Source organism: Drosophila montana, unplaced genomic scaffold (genome assembly GCF_035044405.1).
Source record: "Drosophila montana isolate Dmon_TW-CO22-7 unplaced genomic scaffold, ASM3504440v1 contig_3733_1, whole genome shotgun sequence".
In the NCBI taxonomy this organism is placed as follows: domain Eukaryota; kingdom Metazoa; phylum Arthropoda; class Insecta; order Diptera; family Drosophilidae; genus Drosophila; species Drosophila montana.
In genome coordinates, this window is record NW_026998620.1 from 10,507,725 (window position 1) to 10,526,866 (window position 19,142).

Sequence of the window (19,142 nt, forward strand, 5' to 3'; positions counted from 1 at the left end):
GCCACACTAGACTCTAACCAGGAGAGAATGGAGTTACATACGCGATCTCTGCCCGTGCCGCTGCTGCTGCTGGTCAGCTTGAGTCTATGCAGCTGCCAGCTGAATGTGAACAACAATTTTCGCAATATGAGGGTGCGCCTGGCCAGTACAAATGCTACTGCGAGCCAGCCGCTGCGTGAGGGCCGTGTGGAGGTGAGCTTTGACAATGGCGTTACCTGGGGCACCATTTGCAGCACAAAATGGACAAAGCGCGAGGGTAATGTTGTGTGTCGGCAGTTGGGTCTGGGCTATGCCTCCATGGCCATGCCCAGCACAAAGCACGGCAACAGCAGAACACATCCCTGGGGCATGGTGGGCACCCTTTGTCGCGGCACGGAGCTCAAACTATCGGAATGCCATCGGGAGTCGATATATCCCTCTGTATGCCATGCCACTAATCGTAATGTGAGTACTGTGGCCTGTGTGAGCAAATCACCGGATCTGGAGCTTGGTCTGGTGGACATTGAAGTAAGCGCGTACTTGGCAAATGTGCCCATGACAGAGCTGACCTGCGCCATGGAGGAAAACTGTGTGTCGAAGGATGCGTATGTTGTACGCAGAACAAATCCCAGTGGAATCCGCAAGTTGCTGCGCTTCTCGGTCAAGGCCTCCAATGTGGGCAATGCCGACGTTAGTCCCTATGCCAACTACAAGGACTGGGAATGGCATCAGTGCCATATGCACTACCACAGCATGAATATCTTCGCCACATTCGACGTGTACAATCAGCGCTACCAAAAGGTGGCCCAGGGTCACAAGGCGTCCTTCTGCCTGATGGACTCCCAGTGCAATGTGGGCGTACGCAGGAAATACACCTGTGGCAATACCACTCAAGGTAAGTTCACGATTTCTTTCTTGTTTATCACAGCAATGTCCTGTCCATCCCTAATGCTGAGCCATTGATAGGTATCAGTGCTGGCTGCGCGGATGTGTATAGCCATGTGCTAGATTGCCAGTGGGTGGATGTTACCACTGTGCCCGTTAACAATAGATATATACTGCGTGTAGCCCTAAATCCCGAGTATATGCTGGGCGAAAGGTCTTTCGAGAACAATGGCGCCGAGTGCGATCTGTATTATACGGGCGAAGTAATAAGCACAAGGGTCACCAATTGCAAACGAAAGCCGTTATTAATTTAATTACAATTTTATAAAATAAATTTGATTCGGAATATATGTAGCATAAAAAAGTCAATAATAAATCAAGTCATTCATATTTTTCTATGCATGTTATTTGCACTCGTGAAGCTGGCGATTTCTGGCAAACTTTTATATTCAAAAATGCGACTCCATTTACTAGTACAGGAAACCTTTGCTCAGCCGGGTAATACTAGCTAGTTATCAGTATTACCGTTCATAGATTTTCACCACCAATTTCGTGATAGTTTAACCAATTTGCAAAGAACTATCTTTTGTCGAACTAATAAATAAAATGACAATTCTCAGTTGTTGTAGTTAAATACGTTTATTGTTGTTTTTTGTTTGTTGAATGTTTGTTTTATTTTTGTTTTGCATTTAATTGCTCTTACACAGTAGTTTCTATGTTTGTATATCTGGTATTTATTATGATCTATAAATATGCCTTTAATTACTATAGATAAATATTTCGGCGCTTGCTTTGTTTCTTTTGTGCTAAAATTCAATTATGCGTTTTTTTTTCGAGCTTGTGGCGTTTATTTTATTTAATTTTTTTTTGTTCTTTTTGTGGTTTTTGTTTTGGGCTGTGCTTTTTATTGTAATATGTATGTATGTAACTTACTTGCTGCTTGCTGCCATTGTATACCCTACAATAAGCTAGTTGTGCCAAAAAAATCAATTGAATTGTAACTAAATGTTGCACGTGGCGTTCGCAATTGCAGTCGCATTCCCGTTGTTTGCTAAATGAGTAGCTGCAATTTTGAATGATTTGCATTTAATGAGTAACATAATAAATTCTCAAATTGTTTGTGTTTTTATATTTGTTTTTGTTGCTAATTACAAAAATGCCTACACTACACATTTATACACGGAACTCTTAAACACTAGCCGACGTCTCAATTAGAAATAAGCTGGCATCATTTGCAGTATGTAAATATATGTACATACATAACATACATATATTAGTATGTATGCAAAATTATTGCATGACAAAACAATAAAAAAAATATCAGTAATCACGTTCTCAAAATCTTAATGAACAAATTGCAGTCAACTTAAACTTAGGCAACAGAATAGATTGAAGAGCATTGAAAAGCGTAGGAAAAGTGTGCGGCAATTGATATATTCATGTGTATACATTTACATAGATTTTTGTATAGATTTATATATGCCATATATATGTAGTTGTATGTACGTATGTATGTTAAGTATTTCAATAAAAATGCACTAAAGTTTTTCGAGTATTTATGTCATTTGCTTAACGGCCTTTAAAATGCTAACTAAAACACTTGACGCATAAGCCCTCCGCCCGTCCAATCGTCCGACCCTCCGCCCGACGCTGCTCCCGTCCACATTAGCAAAAACACGTTGAGCACAAAAACTACTTTACAAATATTACATTCTTTCCTATGGCATCGCCCCGAGATTGCCATCTACATATATAGAAATGTGTAAGAGTGTGTATGTGTATGTATGTATTATTAATTATAAGTAGTTGCTGTATACATATTTAAATAGCATACAATTGTATCTATTTTAAGTAACATTACTTTAGGTGCTATGACAAACTGACGGCCAATTTGGATTGCGGCTTTTAATTATTATTATTATTATTTCTGTTGTTGTTTTACTTGTCGCTTTAGTATTCGCCTTTTAGCTGTTAAATTACCATATAAACCTACTCGTATAATACCTAAGTACGGTATGGTACTTTTATGGTGTATGGTATGCTACAATCATTTAAGTAACCACCTAACGTGCGTTGCTCTCAGTGTATTTATGTTGTGTTCGTGTAAGTCTTTTCTTTTTTGACATCATTTATAAACATATTTGTGTATTTATATGTAGTTTAGAGAAATTTGCTTGCATTTTTTTTCTTCAATTCAGTGTTTCCATTAGAAAATTAATGTAAAAAATACATTCATATATATAAGTATATATATATGTATATATATAAAGAATTTTAAAAACGCTTCTCGCCCTCGTCATTCTTGTTGTTGTTGTTCGTGTATTGCAATGAGTTTCAGTTGTGCTGCGCTTTGTACGCTTCGCCCCAAACTGGGGTTGGGATTGGATGCTAACTATGTGCGTATGGGTTACAGTTTGTGCTATGTGGGTACGTTAGGCGTTTGGGCTTTAGCTATTGTATGCTATCAGCTCTCGACCGTTGTGGATGACACGCTGTGACAAGTGGTAAGCAGGTGCTCAGGAATGGGTATGGGCTGTGTGCGAGCCGGCTGCTTTTTCTGCAAGCAAAGTAAATCAAAGAGAATTGTCAGCTTTGATACAGTTGATAGATGATTTTGACTAATACCTTGCGCCTGAACGGAAAACAGCCAGCCTTGTCCGGTTCCGGTACGGCATTTATCAACAAATCGGGCGTGGGGCTCTCGTCGGGACCAAAAACGTTCAGCTCGCGAAAGCATTCGGTTTCCATCATTTCATTTTGCCATGAAATGGATACAGAGCCCGTATTGAATTTCGTATAAAAATTTGTATCGGATTCGTCGATATTGACACCCTTCACAGTTGAGAACTGTTCAATATCGAGCACATCTTTGGCGTAAACGGCATGCGGCTGTCGTTGAGAAATTAATTGTTAGCGGGCGAGTTATTGATTCAGTTTTAGGCATTGCTTACGTCTGGCTCAAAGGGCGGCTTCAGCATACCCGCCTCTAAACGTCGCCAGTTCAGCTGTGTGGAGTGGAAAAACGGATGCGCCATCACATCCTGGGCGCCGAGACGCCCATTGCGGCAGCCCAAGCGTTGCTTTATCGATTTAGCTAACAGCTGTTGGCACATTGATTTGGCTTCATCATTAAACTTGCTCGAATACTTCTCGGCATCCTCCTGCGGTTAATAGAATAGGCAATTAAAGTAAACAGATTTGCTGTGCTTTACAACTGCGAACGCACCTTGACACGCCTGTCCACCTCCTCGCGCTTGACCTTCTCCTTGCGCATGCGAAACGGCGCCTGACCCTCGATCATTTCGTACAGCAGGCAGCCAAAGCTGAACCAATCAGGCGAGAAAGCGTACTTCTCATTGTCTATAACCTCCGGCGCCATGTAGCCTAGCAGGTGCATAGATTTTTATTTTTCGGGTTGTTGTTTCATATGCCATGTGCTACTCACCCACTGTGCCGACTCGTCCTCGCACCATTTCGCCCTCGGGTATCTCCACAGCCAGGCCCAGATCGGAGATTCGGACGTGCCCATGGTCATCCAGCAGTATGTTCTCCGGCTTGCAATCTCTGTAGACAATGCCCTGCTTGTGTAGATGCATCAGTCCACAGGCCACCTCGGCAGCATAGAAACGAGCACGCTCCAGCTCAAATCCCGGATCGCCGCCCATATTGTAAATGTGAAATTTCAAATCGCCACCTGCAAAATGAAGATTAAATAAAATGAAATACATTCGAGTAGCATTAACAATGCTTTTAATTAAAAGTCGAGCAGCGCCTCTGTGTAAATTAAATAATCTACTGATTGTCAGCATCATTTGATAATTGGATGAGTATTGATCGGTGGAATTTAATTAAAAGGACCAACAAAATAAATGAGTACTGCACGTTTATTGACATTCGTCCACATTCACATTTCATTTGTTATAACTGTAATGAATGTATGCAAATGAAAACTGATATCTGCTTGTTAGACGTAATGATTACCAGACAACAAATGCGAGCATGTATGTGCGTGTACGTGTGTGTGTGTGTGTATCCTCGGCTGCAGACCCAATTAGTGCGCCTGTGAATTAAAAGGCATGGCAGCAAACATCAACTGGTTGCTCTGCCAACACATGGCCTGCCATCGGAACTTTCCATTGTCTCCTAAGCCTGGAGTGGCATGTGAGCCGGCATGCCTGGAAGGGACGTTATCTACTGAACCCAAAAGGGCATATGTCCGAAGAGAATTCAATGCACGGCCTTTCAATCGAACGTGCCATTGTTTTGCTGATGCGCTCCAAATCCGATGACTGCAGAAGTGTACTATGGGGCTAAACTAACTGGATAATACGTACCATTCATTATGGTCAAGACCAGGCAGAGTGCATCCTTTGTCTCGTATGCGTACGCTAGATTGACAACGAATGGTGAGTTGATTTTTTGCAGTATTTGCTTCTCAATGAGCACCATAGACTCCCCCTTGCGTTTTTTTATGCGCTTTTTCTCCAGCTTTTTGCACGCGTACATTTTGCCCGTGGCGCGCACCTGCGAGTAGCGCAAAAAAAAAAGAAAAGACGAGGCATTAATGGACACGTGTGTGCACGCTGTTATCCAATTGCCCACTTACCTGACAGGCGCAGACCTCACCGAATCCGCCCTTGCCCAGGACTCGGTACATGCGAAAGGTTTTATATGTGATTGGCTGCGCCTCCAGCCACTTCCACTGCAGGTAGCTGTAAGGGAATTTGGGGATTAAACAATTGCTGTGATTGGCATTAATGGAAGGCCTGCGGCACGCACCGAAGGAAGTACATTGAGTTCTCGAACTCGCGAAATGGTTCGCCAGCCAGAAACGCCTTTACGGCCTTCACACAATGGGCAAATATATCCTTGCCGCCGCTATTCAGCTTGCTGCGAACTTGTGCAATGAGATCATCGTTGAGCACATCGAGGACCAGGTCATCAGATGGCGAACCTGAACCGGTGCCAGATACACCGCCGCCCCCCTTATCCGCATCCTGACTGTCCTCACATTCAACGCCCTCGTCGCCATCATTCTCCGCATCGCCATCACCACCGTTTAGAGCCCGCGCCGCATCCTCGCCATTGTGATTGTGGATGTCGTGCTGCAGCGTCTTGTGGTTCGCGTTGTTGATGTTATTGCAGTTGTTGGCGGTGGTATTGTTGCAATGTTCAGTCTCAGCTGTTTCAGTTGGATTGGCATTGCTGCTGTTCAGCAGCAGCTCGTCCCGCGTCTCCTGATCCAGGCCTTCGCCACCGCCGTTGCGCAGCTCCAGCTGCGGCTCTATGTCCAAGAAACGCCGCCCAATGTCATGCCCAATGAATATGCGATTCACTATGTACTCGATCTCATATCTGTGAATGTCGAACAAATTTCATCTTTATACTAAACCACCTCCGCTGTACTCTACCACTGCTGTTGACTTACTTGACCACCTGTTCCAAAAAGCTAATATAGCGAAAGTACAAGGGCCGCTTGTTCTCGCAGAACTGTCGAAAGAGCTCACGACCAATTGGCTGTTGATCTATCACGTAGCCATAGCTTATGTCTGCATGGATTATTGATAAGCGATATGCGACAATCAGTATACAAATTCTTATCATTCTCCTTCCCTTTTTCTCTTTCTCACTCACCTAATTTGTCCTTCAGGTGGATGCACTGCGATATGTGTGGAAATTGTAATATTTTGCGCCATTTTTTACTCTTTCCTTTGTTGCTGTCCGAACCACCTGAAACATAGAGTAATATATTCTTCTTAGAAAATTTGCAAACAGTTTTGTTTCAAGAATGTTAATCTTTGATCTTTGCATAGTCTAAGCTCCCATAAACTGTGGTAAACCCAATCGAGATTTTTTCTATAATAGGTTTTCCTGATTGAATCTGCATTTATTAAAATCCATTTTAATTATCAACATTTTTTAGCTTTTATTTTTGTTATTTCTGGTATTTTAATTTGTATATCCCTGTGACACTTAATCTATTAAATATTCAATTATTTACATAACGCTTATACGTAATATTTAGAACACTTTGAAGTCCAGCTGCATCTCATGCAATGACTCAATATAATATTCATTGGAAAGGTAACTTAAAACGTAACTTGTTATTATGCATTCAGGCCAATGGCCAGCAACAGTTCAACGAACGCCTGAAGCTATAATTACATATTTGAAACCAAATCAAGAGCAGAAATAGGAAATTGGACAATTTATGCGTATATTGATAGCATATGATTAAGTAACAGAATCGAGGATGGGGCCCATAAACGCCCAGCTGCATTTGTGGTGAAGGAATAAACTGAAATTTTACTTTGCCATTTGGCATATTGCAGTGTCTGCTGCTGAACTCGTGACACTTGAGGTGCCGGCAGGTGTCTGGGGTTAAACGAACATTTTGCAGTGCTGGATGCCTGTGGGGATTGGGCTTTATACCTGGCAGTTGGGGTTGGGTTAGAGAATTGCAACAGCTGTCCGCCTTTGGCAGGTTTAACGACGTTGCTTGCATACGTTTTTTACTTTGCTGGAGCAAGCCATATTGGAAGACGCAAATGATGGGAAGCACAAAGTTGTTGGACTTTAAAAAGCGTGTAAACTGAACTGGTGACACTTTACATTATTGTTAATTTGCCAACTGAATGCCAACGAACTGAACGGACGATTGAATAACGAGTGGAATATATTTTTCTTTGGGACACAATGCTGCACAATTGAATTGATTTAATTCAATATTTTGAACAAGTGACCACACAAAAGGTTCATTGCAATGTCTAAATCAAGTGCTGCACTCGCATTTGCTCTGAGCCTCTGGTCTGTCAATAATGGCAAAGCCATAAAATGTAACAATAAAATTGAGTGGATGGCAAAAAGAACACACAAGGTCGACGGCGATGACGACGGCGACATGGAGCAGCTGAAGCAGCAGCAGGGCATAAATGTCAAGAACAGTCAAATCTTTAGCAAATCATATTCAACACTGTCAGGATGAGGTTAAAACAACACAAAAATAGATCAAAACTCAATCGGAAAGCTTTCATTTGCCAGCGCTCGATAGTATGCTACAGCTGAGCATATAAACTTATATTTATAAATGTATATAGTACATACACATAAATGCCACAACGCCTTCAGCACGCTGACCATCGCCTAGTTTTTTGAGTGCCTGTGTGGGCGTGGTTGAACCATTAAACCCATACAACTCATCATAGAACGTTATCCGATGTGTGTGCATTTTGAGTGTTATTTGCACACGCGCACACACACTCACACACACACCCATACGCACACTCACACTCGCCGCAGAGAGAATCTCTCGTACTTAACGTATGGCTCACAGTTGAGTTAAAATGTTGACTGCAATAAGAGATGAGAGCAGAGTTTGATATTCCGTTGCATGTTCTTAATAAAGAAACAAGAACTATTTTAGAAATAGATAAGATAAACAAAATGTTTTTTAAATAAACCTAATTAATACAATTTGATTTTTTCATTATAATTCAAAGTTAGTTGCCCAAACCGTTAGAGGTAGAAAACTGAAATTTGTACTCTAGATGACTTCAAAACCTTAAATGATGCAGATGCATGATAAGACGTGGTTTTGGAAAATTCACCTGATACGTGTTTCACATTGTTCGCACAATCCGCCCCTGGATGAAAATGGCGATCAAAGGTTTCATGATAATGTTTTAAATCCCATTCGATCTGCGTCTAACTTATTTTCAAATATTCTTCAGTTCTTTTTATCTCATTTATTATTTTCAGGCAAAAAATTTCTGGTTTTTATCCGTGGATTTTTTCGTGCTCGCAAATGCCACCGAAAAGGCGCATATCTGTATATAAAAGACACAAGCACACATACACCATACATACGCAGACACCCGCACACACACACATACACACACATGCATGAGTAAATCTTTAGCAAGCATTTGGTACTTGGCTTAGTTAACGAGGGGCTGCTCGTAAACTTTTTGGCGCTTTAAAGTTGCTTCCCAAAGTTTCAAACTAAGCTGGCATTTGGGTTTGAGGGGGCGTGGCATTGTCTGTGCGTACGCATTTAATTTAGTGGCAGTGCAATTATGTAAAATAAACTTGAGAAACTTAAATATCAAACTGGTCAGCAGCTAGCAACAGCTGAGACCAAGGCACAGGAGGGAGGTTGCTTTGGTTTTTGCTTTGGCTTTTCACTGGAATTAGACCAAACTGAAACGTCTTAACAAAAATGAAATTGCCAGCAAAAAGTTTTCACTAAGCTGGTGGAGAGCAAGGGCTAAGCAGATGATAAAGTTTAGTTAAGCCTGAGAGATAACAATGATGTGGACGCTGATGTGAGGAGCGACCAAAACTTTTACAAATAACAATTAACAGACAGAACTAAAAACTCAAGCAGATATGAAATGTATGTTCCGAATGGGAAACAAGAGATGCCAAATGCAACAAGGGATTGCGAATGAATATCATATATATATATATATATAAAAGCATGGGAAGTACTTGCAAAAGTTTCGCACAAAGAAGCCACGAGCTCTGTTGAATGATTTATAAGGCTAACGATGCCTGTCACTCGGGGCAGCAAAAAAAAAAAAAGTATGGGAAAAGAGCAAGTGCATTAATATGCGCTCTGAAAAATCACATAGTTCCCACATTGGTAGCTATTTTCATGACCTTATCGGATGCCGCGGTCAGTTAAACAGTTGAGTTGAACTTGCCACTGCCACCTGCCACATGCCTTTGGCAGCCGCGAGCAGAATATAAAGTTTAGACAGCTGCTCTGCTGGACACACTTCCAAGCATCGTACGAAGCCAAAAAACAGACACTTGTAGGAGTAACTAGATAGGGTTTGCTGGACTAGTTGATACTCTGTACACCAGTCTAAAGTATTAGAATACAAAGTCTTATGCTGTTTACTGCACTTTTCCATTTGTTCTTCAAACTAGCAAAACAAAATCTTGAATATTCTTTATAGCATTCGAGTTATATTTCTAAAAGCTAGTGTAAACGCGTTCGGAAGCTCTATTTACGAGCTTTGCCCCAAAAACGGGAAAAGTATAAGCCTCTTACCCATTTGCAATAAGTACAGGGTATAAGCTTGAAAAAAAAAAAACAAACTTTGAAAACTTTTTGCAATTATTATTATTATTGCTACACGAAGCGGAAACGCGCAACAGCGCCATATTCCAAATAAGTTAATTCTTACACAAAAAATTAAATGCAAAAAGTTTGTTGAACAACATTTCGACAACAACAACAACAAAATGTGGTATGCAATTTTTAAGGGGTAGTTGCCAGAACTTAAAGCGGTACCGCTACGTGCCAGGGCCTGTGTGTGCAAGTGTAATAAATGCCAGTGGCTTTATAAAAAGCATTAATGAAGACGCAAGGCTAATTTGTGCTTGATGGTTTCTCTAATTAAAAACAATCAATGGGAAAAATTGCGTCTGCTTCCGTTGGCCATTGGACACCACCACCTGACCCGCCGACACGCCCCCCCCCCCCCCCCCCTCCCACAATCAGTAGCTGTCTGCATGTCAACTGGCAACAAATGCAATTTGTTAGCTAAGTCGCCAGGCAGCTGCAATGGCCGCAACGCCGGCGGCTAATTGAGTAGTCGGTCTGGCGTCGACACAACTAAAGAAAACAATGCTAGAACCCTCAGACAACACAACACAACACACACAAGCACAAACACAAAGCACACACACATACACACACACACCGTCATGCAGGCACACATAGGATAATGGTTGCGCCAGGCAGGAGGCAACATTTTATTTATAGCTCAACAAGTTGTCACTAGATTAGCGCTTGTTCAGCCGTATCAAGTGATTGAGAAAATCGCATAGATCATGAGGCTGTGACCAGCTTGAGGAAATTGCAAATTTATCGATAGACATTAAAAGTTTTGGCCCTCAACTTTGGCAATTGCCACGCCCGCGATTTAAACAATTTTTCACGCTGGTCACCAAGAAGTATGTGACATAATTTATTAGTGTCAAATTGTTGCCGACTCGTCCAGCCACAGTTTCAGCCTCAGCGCCTTTTTGTATAATTCCCTGTCATTTTTCAGCAAGATGAGAGGCAGCCACAGAAAGAGAACAAAAGTAAGCTGCAATTATTTATGGCCGGCTCGTTATTCAGAAGGACAAGACGCGAACTGAGGTTAAATGCGCGTTAATAAGCAGCTGGCCCAAAGGCCAATAGCAGTCTTCAATTGAGCACCCGGCCGCAAGTTGATAGCAAGTCAAAATAGTGTTAACGGTGCGTATACGCAACGTGTTACATAATTTGTCAGTCCTCAGCCACTCTCTTTCGCTTACAAATTCTTTTTGTCTTCACGTAATAAAATTGGCTACACGAAGGTATAATCAAAGTTAATTAAATAAAATCGTTTGATAGTAGCTATTTATAAGGCACTCATAAATAGTAGAATATTCGCATGAAGCAAAAATGTAGAGATTATAACATAGTAAAAATGCTTTCTTCCATATTCAATTATATTATCAACGAGTATCTACTGAATTCCAATAATTTTCTCATTATAACAATAATTATCTGCTTGTCTATCTATAAATTGGTTGCCCTGAGTTACACCTTTTCTCCCATGCTCACTTTTCTCATCAATTCGCGAACTTTATAATACAAATCTATCTAATTATTTCTGCTACTAAGTAGTAATAAATAAGGTGAATACGTTTTGTATGTATTTCTATTTCCTTATAGTATTGCATATATTCATCGTCAATTAAATTAAAAGCATTCATAGTGAAATTAATTAATTATCTGGGTTAAATAATTTATTTTATTATATAAAAACTAACAAGTCTTAAGCTGACAAAAGGTCTATGTTATTTATTATATTCAATCGATTTTATCATCATTTACCGACAGCACTGTTTCAATCTTTTGTTTGCTCTTTCGGTCTATTATTCATTCTTTTAATTGACACTCAAATTAAAGTTTTTGCTTGTGTTGCTTGAAAGTTTTTCGCCGTTTTAACAATAAAAAGCAACCAGAGGCGTTTATTAAATCATAACAATGAGTTGGCAAACTTTCAAAGAAATTTCGAAATTGAAAAGCAAAAAAACAGCAGGTGCGACCACGGCAGCGGGTTTCGCTGCGTAAGGGTGTCGTGTGAGGCAGAGCATCGACGTCACACAGTCAATTTACCTACAGCCGAGTGTACATTAAATTAATTATTACTGTTAAAAAAACATAAAAAATGAAAATATCAATAAAATGCCGTAAAAGTTACGCTGCAAGCCATCGAAAAGGTTGAAAAAGTTGATTGACAGTCACAAAACGGTTTTGGGAATGCGGTAAACGTTCGTCCCAGTGGGTGGTCCAAATGTAAATGCACGTATGGTTGAAATCTGGACATCAGCCACGCCCACCTTGGCAATGTTTATTGTGCGCTTTTAAATGGCCAACTCGTATGTCGCGCGCGTGTTTGAAGAGCCGTCAAATGCCATGACTTTTGATAATAGCAATTTAAATATTCATTTCGTATTCTGAATTACAAAATTACATTTTTGTTCGTTGCGCATACGCCGCATTGGTCGCCAGCCCCAGAGATAACAGATATGCATGTTGGCTTCTTATGAAAGCAATAAATGGACAGAAAAAGCCGTAAAATCCAATTTATTGCAGCAATAGAATGAAACCTGTGCAGAGCCAGCAGTGCGCCAGCCATAGGAAATGTGAAAATTGGAGGAACGTTCCTGACGAACCCAAATTAATTATGTTTTAGATATTAACGTATAATAAAACACAGAGAAGCCGAGCACTAAAAAGACATGCAGAATTTAAGCAATCGCCAATTTAAATTCAATTGCTGGATCTTTTTTCATTAAAATTCTACGCGTACAAACTCGCATCACAAAATACTCGATGGCCAAAATGATAGCGAGAATGCTCGCACGGGAGTCATCGATAAAAAGTTACCCTAGATTCCGTAGATAATAGTTTTATATATATTTGCCCAGACAGAAAATATTCCTGGTGGTAAATTTCCAAAGATAAAAGTTAACAACATATAAAGAGCTACAAAGCATTGACTATAAATAGGTCGTCCATGAACCGCAAATCTTATCATTCAATTAATATATTCAGTCTCTAATATTGAATGACTTAATTAAACTAACAAGGCAATAGCTTTTTAATTATACCTACAATTTGTTGTCATATATAAATTTGATTAAATATACTTAGTGTACATATGGCATTTTAAGGTTTGAGGACAGACGAAAGAACGTGACCAGAGAGACTGCGCTGCTTAAAGACCCCTCCTTCTGCGTCATATCATGCTGGCCTTTATTATTTTCATTGGCACAGGGTATAATAACTCATACACACTCACGCTCACACTCCGAACGCGCCTTTGCTTCTATGGGTATGCAAATTGTGGGGCCACTTGGCTGAGAGAAATAGTGAAATTAGTCGGGTTGGCCATAAAACAGCGGGATGTGCGCTCCAGCCGGTATAAAAGATTTTATTGCCAACTTGCTGGCATTATTAATTCGTTTCATTTCTTCTGGCTCGTGGGCTCGACAACGGCTGCCGCTGCCGCCGCCTCGTGGGCTTTTAAACGTTAGCAGCATCGTTTGCTTTTGTTTTTTCAAGCTCCATTTGACTACGAGACACAATAATGGCGTCGCGTGTCGGTTTTATAATGGCGACAGTGGCGGCAGAGCGACTCAGTAGACCAATAAGCAGCCAACTAATGAATGAAAAGTTCAACCGAAAACCAATATTATGAGACAAAAAGCATTCAAAAGATAAAAGACATACAATATGCACACCAAGAGCTTCAACGGAAGATCAGAAAAACAACCATCTGAATTTTTCCTCAAGTACACTTATTTTCCATCCTGAACAACAAGTAAACAACTTACGTTGCAGGCAATAATAAAAATATTTTTCCTGCAAGTGCGCAATCCCTTCAGCTACTTACGCGTCCTTAGTATAATTGAAAAAATATGGCAGAGAATCGCACTCTTGTCAAGGTATTTTAATGTTCACATTAATAAGCCTCTTACAGATACTTTAAATATTTGTGCTCTGTCCTAACAGTTCATTTCGTTCGGCCGGTAAATATATTAAGCAACGTGGCTTAAAGCAAAACGTCTCTTTTACTGCCAGTTTTTTATATGCAGCACTGGTTGTCGTAAAACCCACTATAAACTAAACGTAAGCATGATAAAAAGAATGCTCCAAGCACAACGCTACGTATGCGTAATGGCTCCCATAAGAGCGCAGGTAACTCTTAGTGCGTTGGTAGAGCACATAACAACCAATTGTCTCAGTGTTTAACGACAGCTGACCCCTAGTCGAGAGTTGAAGACAATCGCCAGCAGGTATGTATAAATGTGGGGTCAACTCAAGACAATGGCCAACATAGCAGGCCGAGACTTAAATACCCTTAGAACACACTGAACTTAACGCCGCATACAAAGTTTCCTATGGAATAGTTGATGTACTCTATGAAAAACTTATAAATGTCTCTTTAACGTCGTGTGCGCAGTGAAGTGAATATGCTTTTGTTCTTGGTCAGACCAAGTTTTATACCGTGTGCCGCTTCTAATTAAACAATCCGCCCGTATTGTACGAGTATATACTAAATAGATATTGACACAACTGACATGGCACGGCATGGTCGACAGGGGAAAAAAGCCAGAAGCCAGACGGCAAAGCCTCGTGTAAATAAATATATATATACATATATATGTATTCAATGTATTATTAAAAGCAACAGCCGCCTCAGCTGCTGCCTATGCGAAATATTACGGCTGGGATTCACGTTTGATTCCATGCTTGGCCAAGCAAGCAGCGGCTCCTGGGAATATTTTTAACAGTTTGTCATAACTGATGAAGCTCTAGTGCTATTTGAGCATATTTAATTTGTTGCCTGCATTTTAGCTTTAGTTGTTGATTAATTTTACTTTAAAAGACCCATTTGCTAATTAATCTTATGAGATTTTGTTTTAAACTTTTACGGCTTATGTATATTTTCATATTAACTATTAACTATTTATTAAGTCGTTTTCGTGGCTGTAGTCTTCTGTCTTTTATCTGCGTTATGCTTTTACTTTAAATTATTTAATCGCCTTCTAGTTTTTTATTATAGTACAAGCCTTCACTTAACCCATACTTACGTATGCGGCTCTTCACGTTGATTTTGTCCTTTCTTCGCTCTCTCTAATTACTCGATTAAGTGGGCTGCTTTAAGCCCTACTGTAGCCTTTCCAAGCAGGAAAAAACTTGAATTTTTCTAGCATAACTTTCAAGTTTTTAATTTATTCAATTAGTATTATAAGCGCGTTCCTTGCCTGGCACCTCCTAACCTTGACTCCACCCACTTAACTGCCCACAGATCGAGCTGCCCTTGGCCTAGGCTTGCCTCCTAGCTGGGTTACGGTTATTGCAATATTCAAGCGCATTTCTCTATATAACTACTTGTTTTTTTTCCTTTGCTACTATTGTGCTTGTTGTTATAAAAATTACACGAGCGCAAAAAAACTGAACGCAACTCGTTTTCCACTCAGAAAAATTGTCGCTGCATGTTTGGGTGGGTTGACTTGAGAACCTTCCACTTGCATCTCTGTGTTCTCATGTGTGTGTTTATGTGCGTGGAAGAGAAAACTTAAGCAGCCAAGCTGGAAAACTGCGGCACTTTTTATATGGCTGACATTGTATATAAAAGTATTTGAGGACAACTTCTGCTCCGACGACCAACACGCGCACACTCTCACGTGTCGCAGCAAAAAAATTCTTAAATTTAACGTTTTCTCTGCAAATATGGAAAGTGGGCTACTGGTTTTTAGCTCAAGGCTCCCATTTTTATTACTTTTAGCCAGTACAATTATCGTTTCAGACATTTTACAATCGCAGTTATTAAACTGCCTTTAACTCCACCATCACCCACCAGACTTTATCCTGCTTTCAATTTGCTGCGTCTGGCAACTGTTTGAATCCTGGCTTGTTAGTTTCTCTCTATTTTTTTTAGCGAGAAGTTTTTCAATTTCCTCCAACTAGCAAATAGTTTCATAAATTGTATTGAAATGCGACAGGGCACAGACTCTGCCAGATGCAGTTGCCAAACTTTTAAAGTAAATCAGGTGTAGCACTAAATGTATGTGTGGATGTGTGTGCGAATGCATTTGATGACATTTTTAGCGCAATTATAGCCACCAACCAAGTATTTGAGGAATGCTGCAGCGACTGCTCTGCAGTAAGGATGTGTGGCCAAAAAGTTTTTGAAACGAGGGCAAAGTCGAAACTTTGCCTTGGCCTCTTCCACAGGAATCAAAGAAAAATATAGATTTCATAGAATTTTATTCTTCAACCCACAATGCTCATAAGAATACTACAGATTTATATACAATAGGTATTATCGATTTATATTTTCTAGTTCTATTTAGGAGGCCCTCCCAGCAACAGCAGATGTATATCTAAACACAACTCATAATGATAAGCTGTTTTTTACTACGAGGTCGACCAGATTCTAGTCCAAACAGATAAGACTTATTTGAAAGCACAATGCAAAAGCAATCACAAGTCTCCATGGCTGCTAACTCTATAAAAATGGTAGCTATAGAATCGCCCAGTCCACCTTTATTGTCCTCGCTTTCATTCTGTTTCATGTTATGCTTTTTCTTTTTATACCCTGAACCAATTGAAAAAGGGTATAATATTTTTGTGTAAATGTATGTAACAGAAGGAAGCATCTGCGTATGTATGAACGCGTCCGTCTTAGAACCTATAAGAACTAAGCTAGAAATTTGGAACCTATGTTTTACTAGTGCCCGCGTAGTACGAGCTTATCCCACATATAGAATTGCATTCAGTTTTTTTTTTTAATTTTTTTGTAATTGCTTAAGTAAACGAGCGCGTAGCTCGAACTGCATTTCGTGTTGCTAGAATAGGTTTAAGGGTATCCCCTAGTCGGGCTCTTCCGACTAGAGCTCTCTTACTTGTTTTTTTTTAGGGCTGGCTCGCAGCTGCTTCATACAAATGTTTCATTCACATCTCAGTTTTGATTGCGGAAACGGAAATTATGGCTAGCGCATGCCCATCTTGCCCTCGGCTGCTGCTGTTACTTCGATTATATTTCTATGCCCTATCTATCATTTAGCTTATCAGTATCTACTGAATATTGCTTGGGCCTTTTTTATAACTCTAAGTGCTTGCAGCTTGTTCTATTTAACACTTTACTCATCGAACTAATAGTAATAATTGAAACTGCAATTTGTTGCCTTAATTATGCGAACTACTTCTCAGCGTGTTGATTTTAGTTGGGCTTATATTGATTTAAGCTGGCTGGCAGCTGGCCAAAGACCTCGACGGACCACGGAGTCCTTGTTATTATAAATGTTTTATATTTAACCCAAAATTGCAAGAAATTTAAAGCAATCTGCATGACTCAATAGCTGGACCAGGTAGCTACGCTGTCCAAAAAAAAAACCCGCCCATAAAAAGAGCAAATATCCGACAGTTTACATAAAGCCAAACAAAGACAAAAACAACCCGTCCATGAAAGTGATGTGAGGGCGTGAATTTGAAAAATGATTACACGAGCTGCCTGCCAGAATAAAAGTCAGCGCGGCGTTCATCAAATTTAAAGCCGACGCGTCGAAAAAATGGGAATGAAAATAGGGGAAAAATTTATCCAACGAGATCGCTCGTTTGCAAATTACCTTTTAACAAGCTAGAAATCAAAGCCCGGTAAATTTGACCGTTGAAATATGAGTCCTGAATACTCGAGGAATTTCGTAGAATTCATTTTAAACGCGGTGAGACCCAAACAACAATAAGAAAATGTTCGCCTTGAGTTGTGCTCCCCTTTGAGCTTGTCTTGCCAAAACTTTGATTAATCATACGCCGCGTGTGACGGCAAAAACATAACAGAATTCAATGTAAATTTGACATTTGGTACTGCCAACTGTTGCCATGGTAAGCAACTGCCTTAAACTTTTTGATAAAACGACAGAGATTGCCACAAGCGATGCGGGCAGAAAAGTGGCGTATGTTGTTGGAAAAAGCACATCAAAGGATGCCTTATAACTGGAACAAAAGAGTTTGCATGCAAAGATATTATGGGCGAGTCGCAGTTTTTGTTGTTGTTAATTAAGAGTTTTTCGTATGCGTCAAAAAGAAAACCCTTTTTACAGCCACAGCCGTTTGGCCAAGGCACCTTAACAACAAGAAACAAGGAGCAAGCACGACTATGAGATATCCTATATGACGGCACTTGGCCTTGATACTGAATTAAAGCATATACACTTTCCTATCAGATCGCAACTACCTTCCTATGTTTCTGTAATACCTTATTTATCCGTTTTTCAATGGGTACAATAATGGCTAAATGTTTTTGGCATGCCAAAAGTTTGAATTGCAAATTACATCAAAGACAACGGCACGTTTCCCTCCTCAGCATGCAAGTATTTGGGTATATTAAAATGCAATTCCTTGTGGCGGCCAACAAATCGAAATTTGAAAGAAAAAAAAAATAATCAAAATTTGAACAGAAAACAAGACGCATACGTAAAATGCTTTGGCACATGGCGCGTGTCTCGCATTTCAACGTTGCCGTCCAAGTTTTGCAGTTTGCACATAATTTAAATAATTTTGCCAAGCGCTGACGGTTTAAACGTGCAGTCCGCGTAGAGATTTGATATGCTAGAATTTTGGACTGGCCAAAAGCACAGGCAACTAGCTATCTGGCTGGCTGGTTGGCTGACCAAAACCGGCAGCTGGGACGCCTTTTGCATTGCAGCTGTCAAAGCATTTGTCAAAATGTTGCATATTTCGATGTCAGCAACTGCATTTAAATAAAAAACAATTTTCAAAAAACAGAATTGTATTTCCCCATGGCTGGTTGTTGTTTGCTAGTTACTTTCACAGATAATACACACACATAGACGAAGTAACATATACGCTCTTGGCTAGTTTGTTGCTGGTGTTAGCGAACTAGTTTGCCATCTAATTGCTATTGGCTTTTATTTTATTTTTATTGCTTGTATTGCATTTTGTTGCAAAATGTTGTACAAAGAAATGCTGTGTGCGAAAACATATAGGAACAACCTGGTAAACATTGCTTTTGTCGGTGACTGCATACGAAATTGTTAAGCTTTATCTAATATTGACTCAATGCTGTTTAAGCGCCATATGCTTGCTTAACTCTACTATATGAACCTATCTGAAGTGCTTTCAAACGCTTTAATAACAGTGTTATCATTATAGGAAATGGTGTTTTCCTAATCAAGTAGTTGGCTCTTCGTTGAAG

At 40.1% G+C, this 19,142-nt stretch overlaps 2 protein-coding genes across 3 annotated transcripts in view; one reads left to right on the forward strand and one right to left on the reverse strand.

Moving 5' to 3' along the window:
- The first annotated feature begins 4 nt into the window (after positions 1-4).
- Positions 5-1,239, forward strand: Loxl1 (Lysyl oxidase-like 1). The gene is made up of 2 exons (XM_064693131.1): positions 5-874; positions 946-1,239. Exons 1-2 carry the CDS (start codon positions 28-30, stop codon positions 1,176-1,178), a joined length of 1,080 nt encoding a protein of 359 aa, XP_064549201.1. The 5' UTR covers positions 5-27; the 3' UTR covers positions 1,179-1,239.
- A 412-nt stretch (positions 1,240-1,651) lies between these two features.
- Gprk2 (G protein-coupled receptor kinase 2) overlaps positions 1,652-19,142 on the reverse strand; it is a 61,487-nt gene continuing 43,996 nt past the window's right edge. For both annotated transcript variants that reach the window (XM_064694054.1, XM_064694053.1), the window contains 10 exons: positions 6,499-6,594; positions 6,293-6,413; positions 5,644-6,219; positions 5,471-5,576; positions 5,199-5,388; positions 4,310-4,558; positions 4,091-4,248; positions 3,816-4,025; positions 3,490-3,753; positions 1,652-3,421 (listed from right to left, as the gene is read on the reverse strand). In XM_064694054.1, coding sequence (XP_064550124.1) covers positions 3,329-3,421; positions 3,490-3,753; positions 3,816-4,025; positions 4,091-4,248; positions 4,310-4,558; positions 5,199-5,388; positions 5,471-5,576; positions 5,644-6,219; positions 6,293-6,413; positions 6,499-6,594 — 2,063 coding nt within the window. In that variant the 3' untranslated portion in view covers positions 1,652-3,328. The remainder of the gene's footprint in view (positions 3,422-3,489; positions 3,754-3,815; positions 4,026-4,090; positions 4,249-4,309; positions 4,559-5,198; positions 5,389-5,470; positions 5,577-5,643; positions 6,220-6,292; positions 6,414-6,498; positions 6,595-19,142) is intronic.

Coding starts and splice junctions, on each gene's coding strand:
- Loxl1 (XM_064693131.1), top strand. CDS start 28: ATGGAGTTACATACGCGATCTCTGCCCGTGCCGCTGCTGCTGCTGGTC. Junction 875..945: donor CTGTGGCAATACCACTCAAG/GTAAGTTCACGA, acceptor AGCCATTGATAG/GTATCAGTGCTGGCTGCGCG.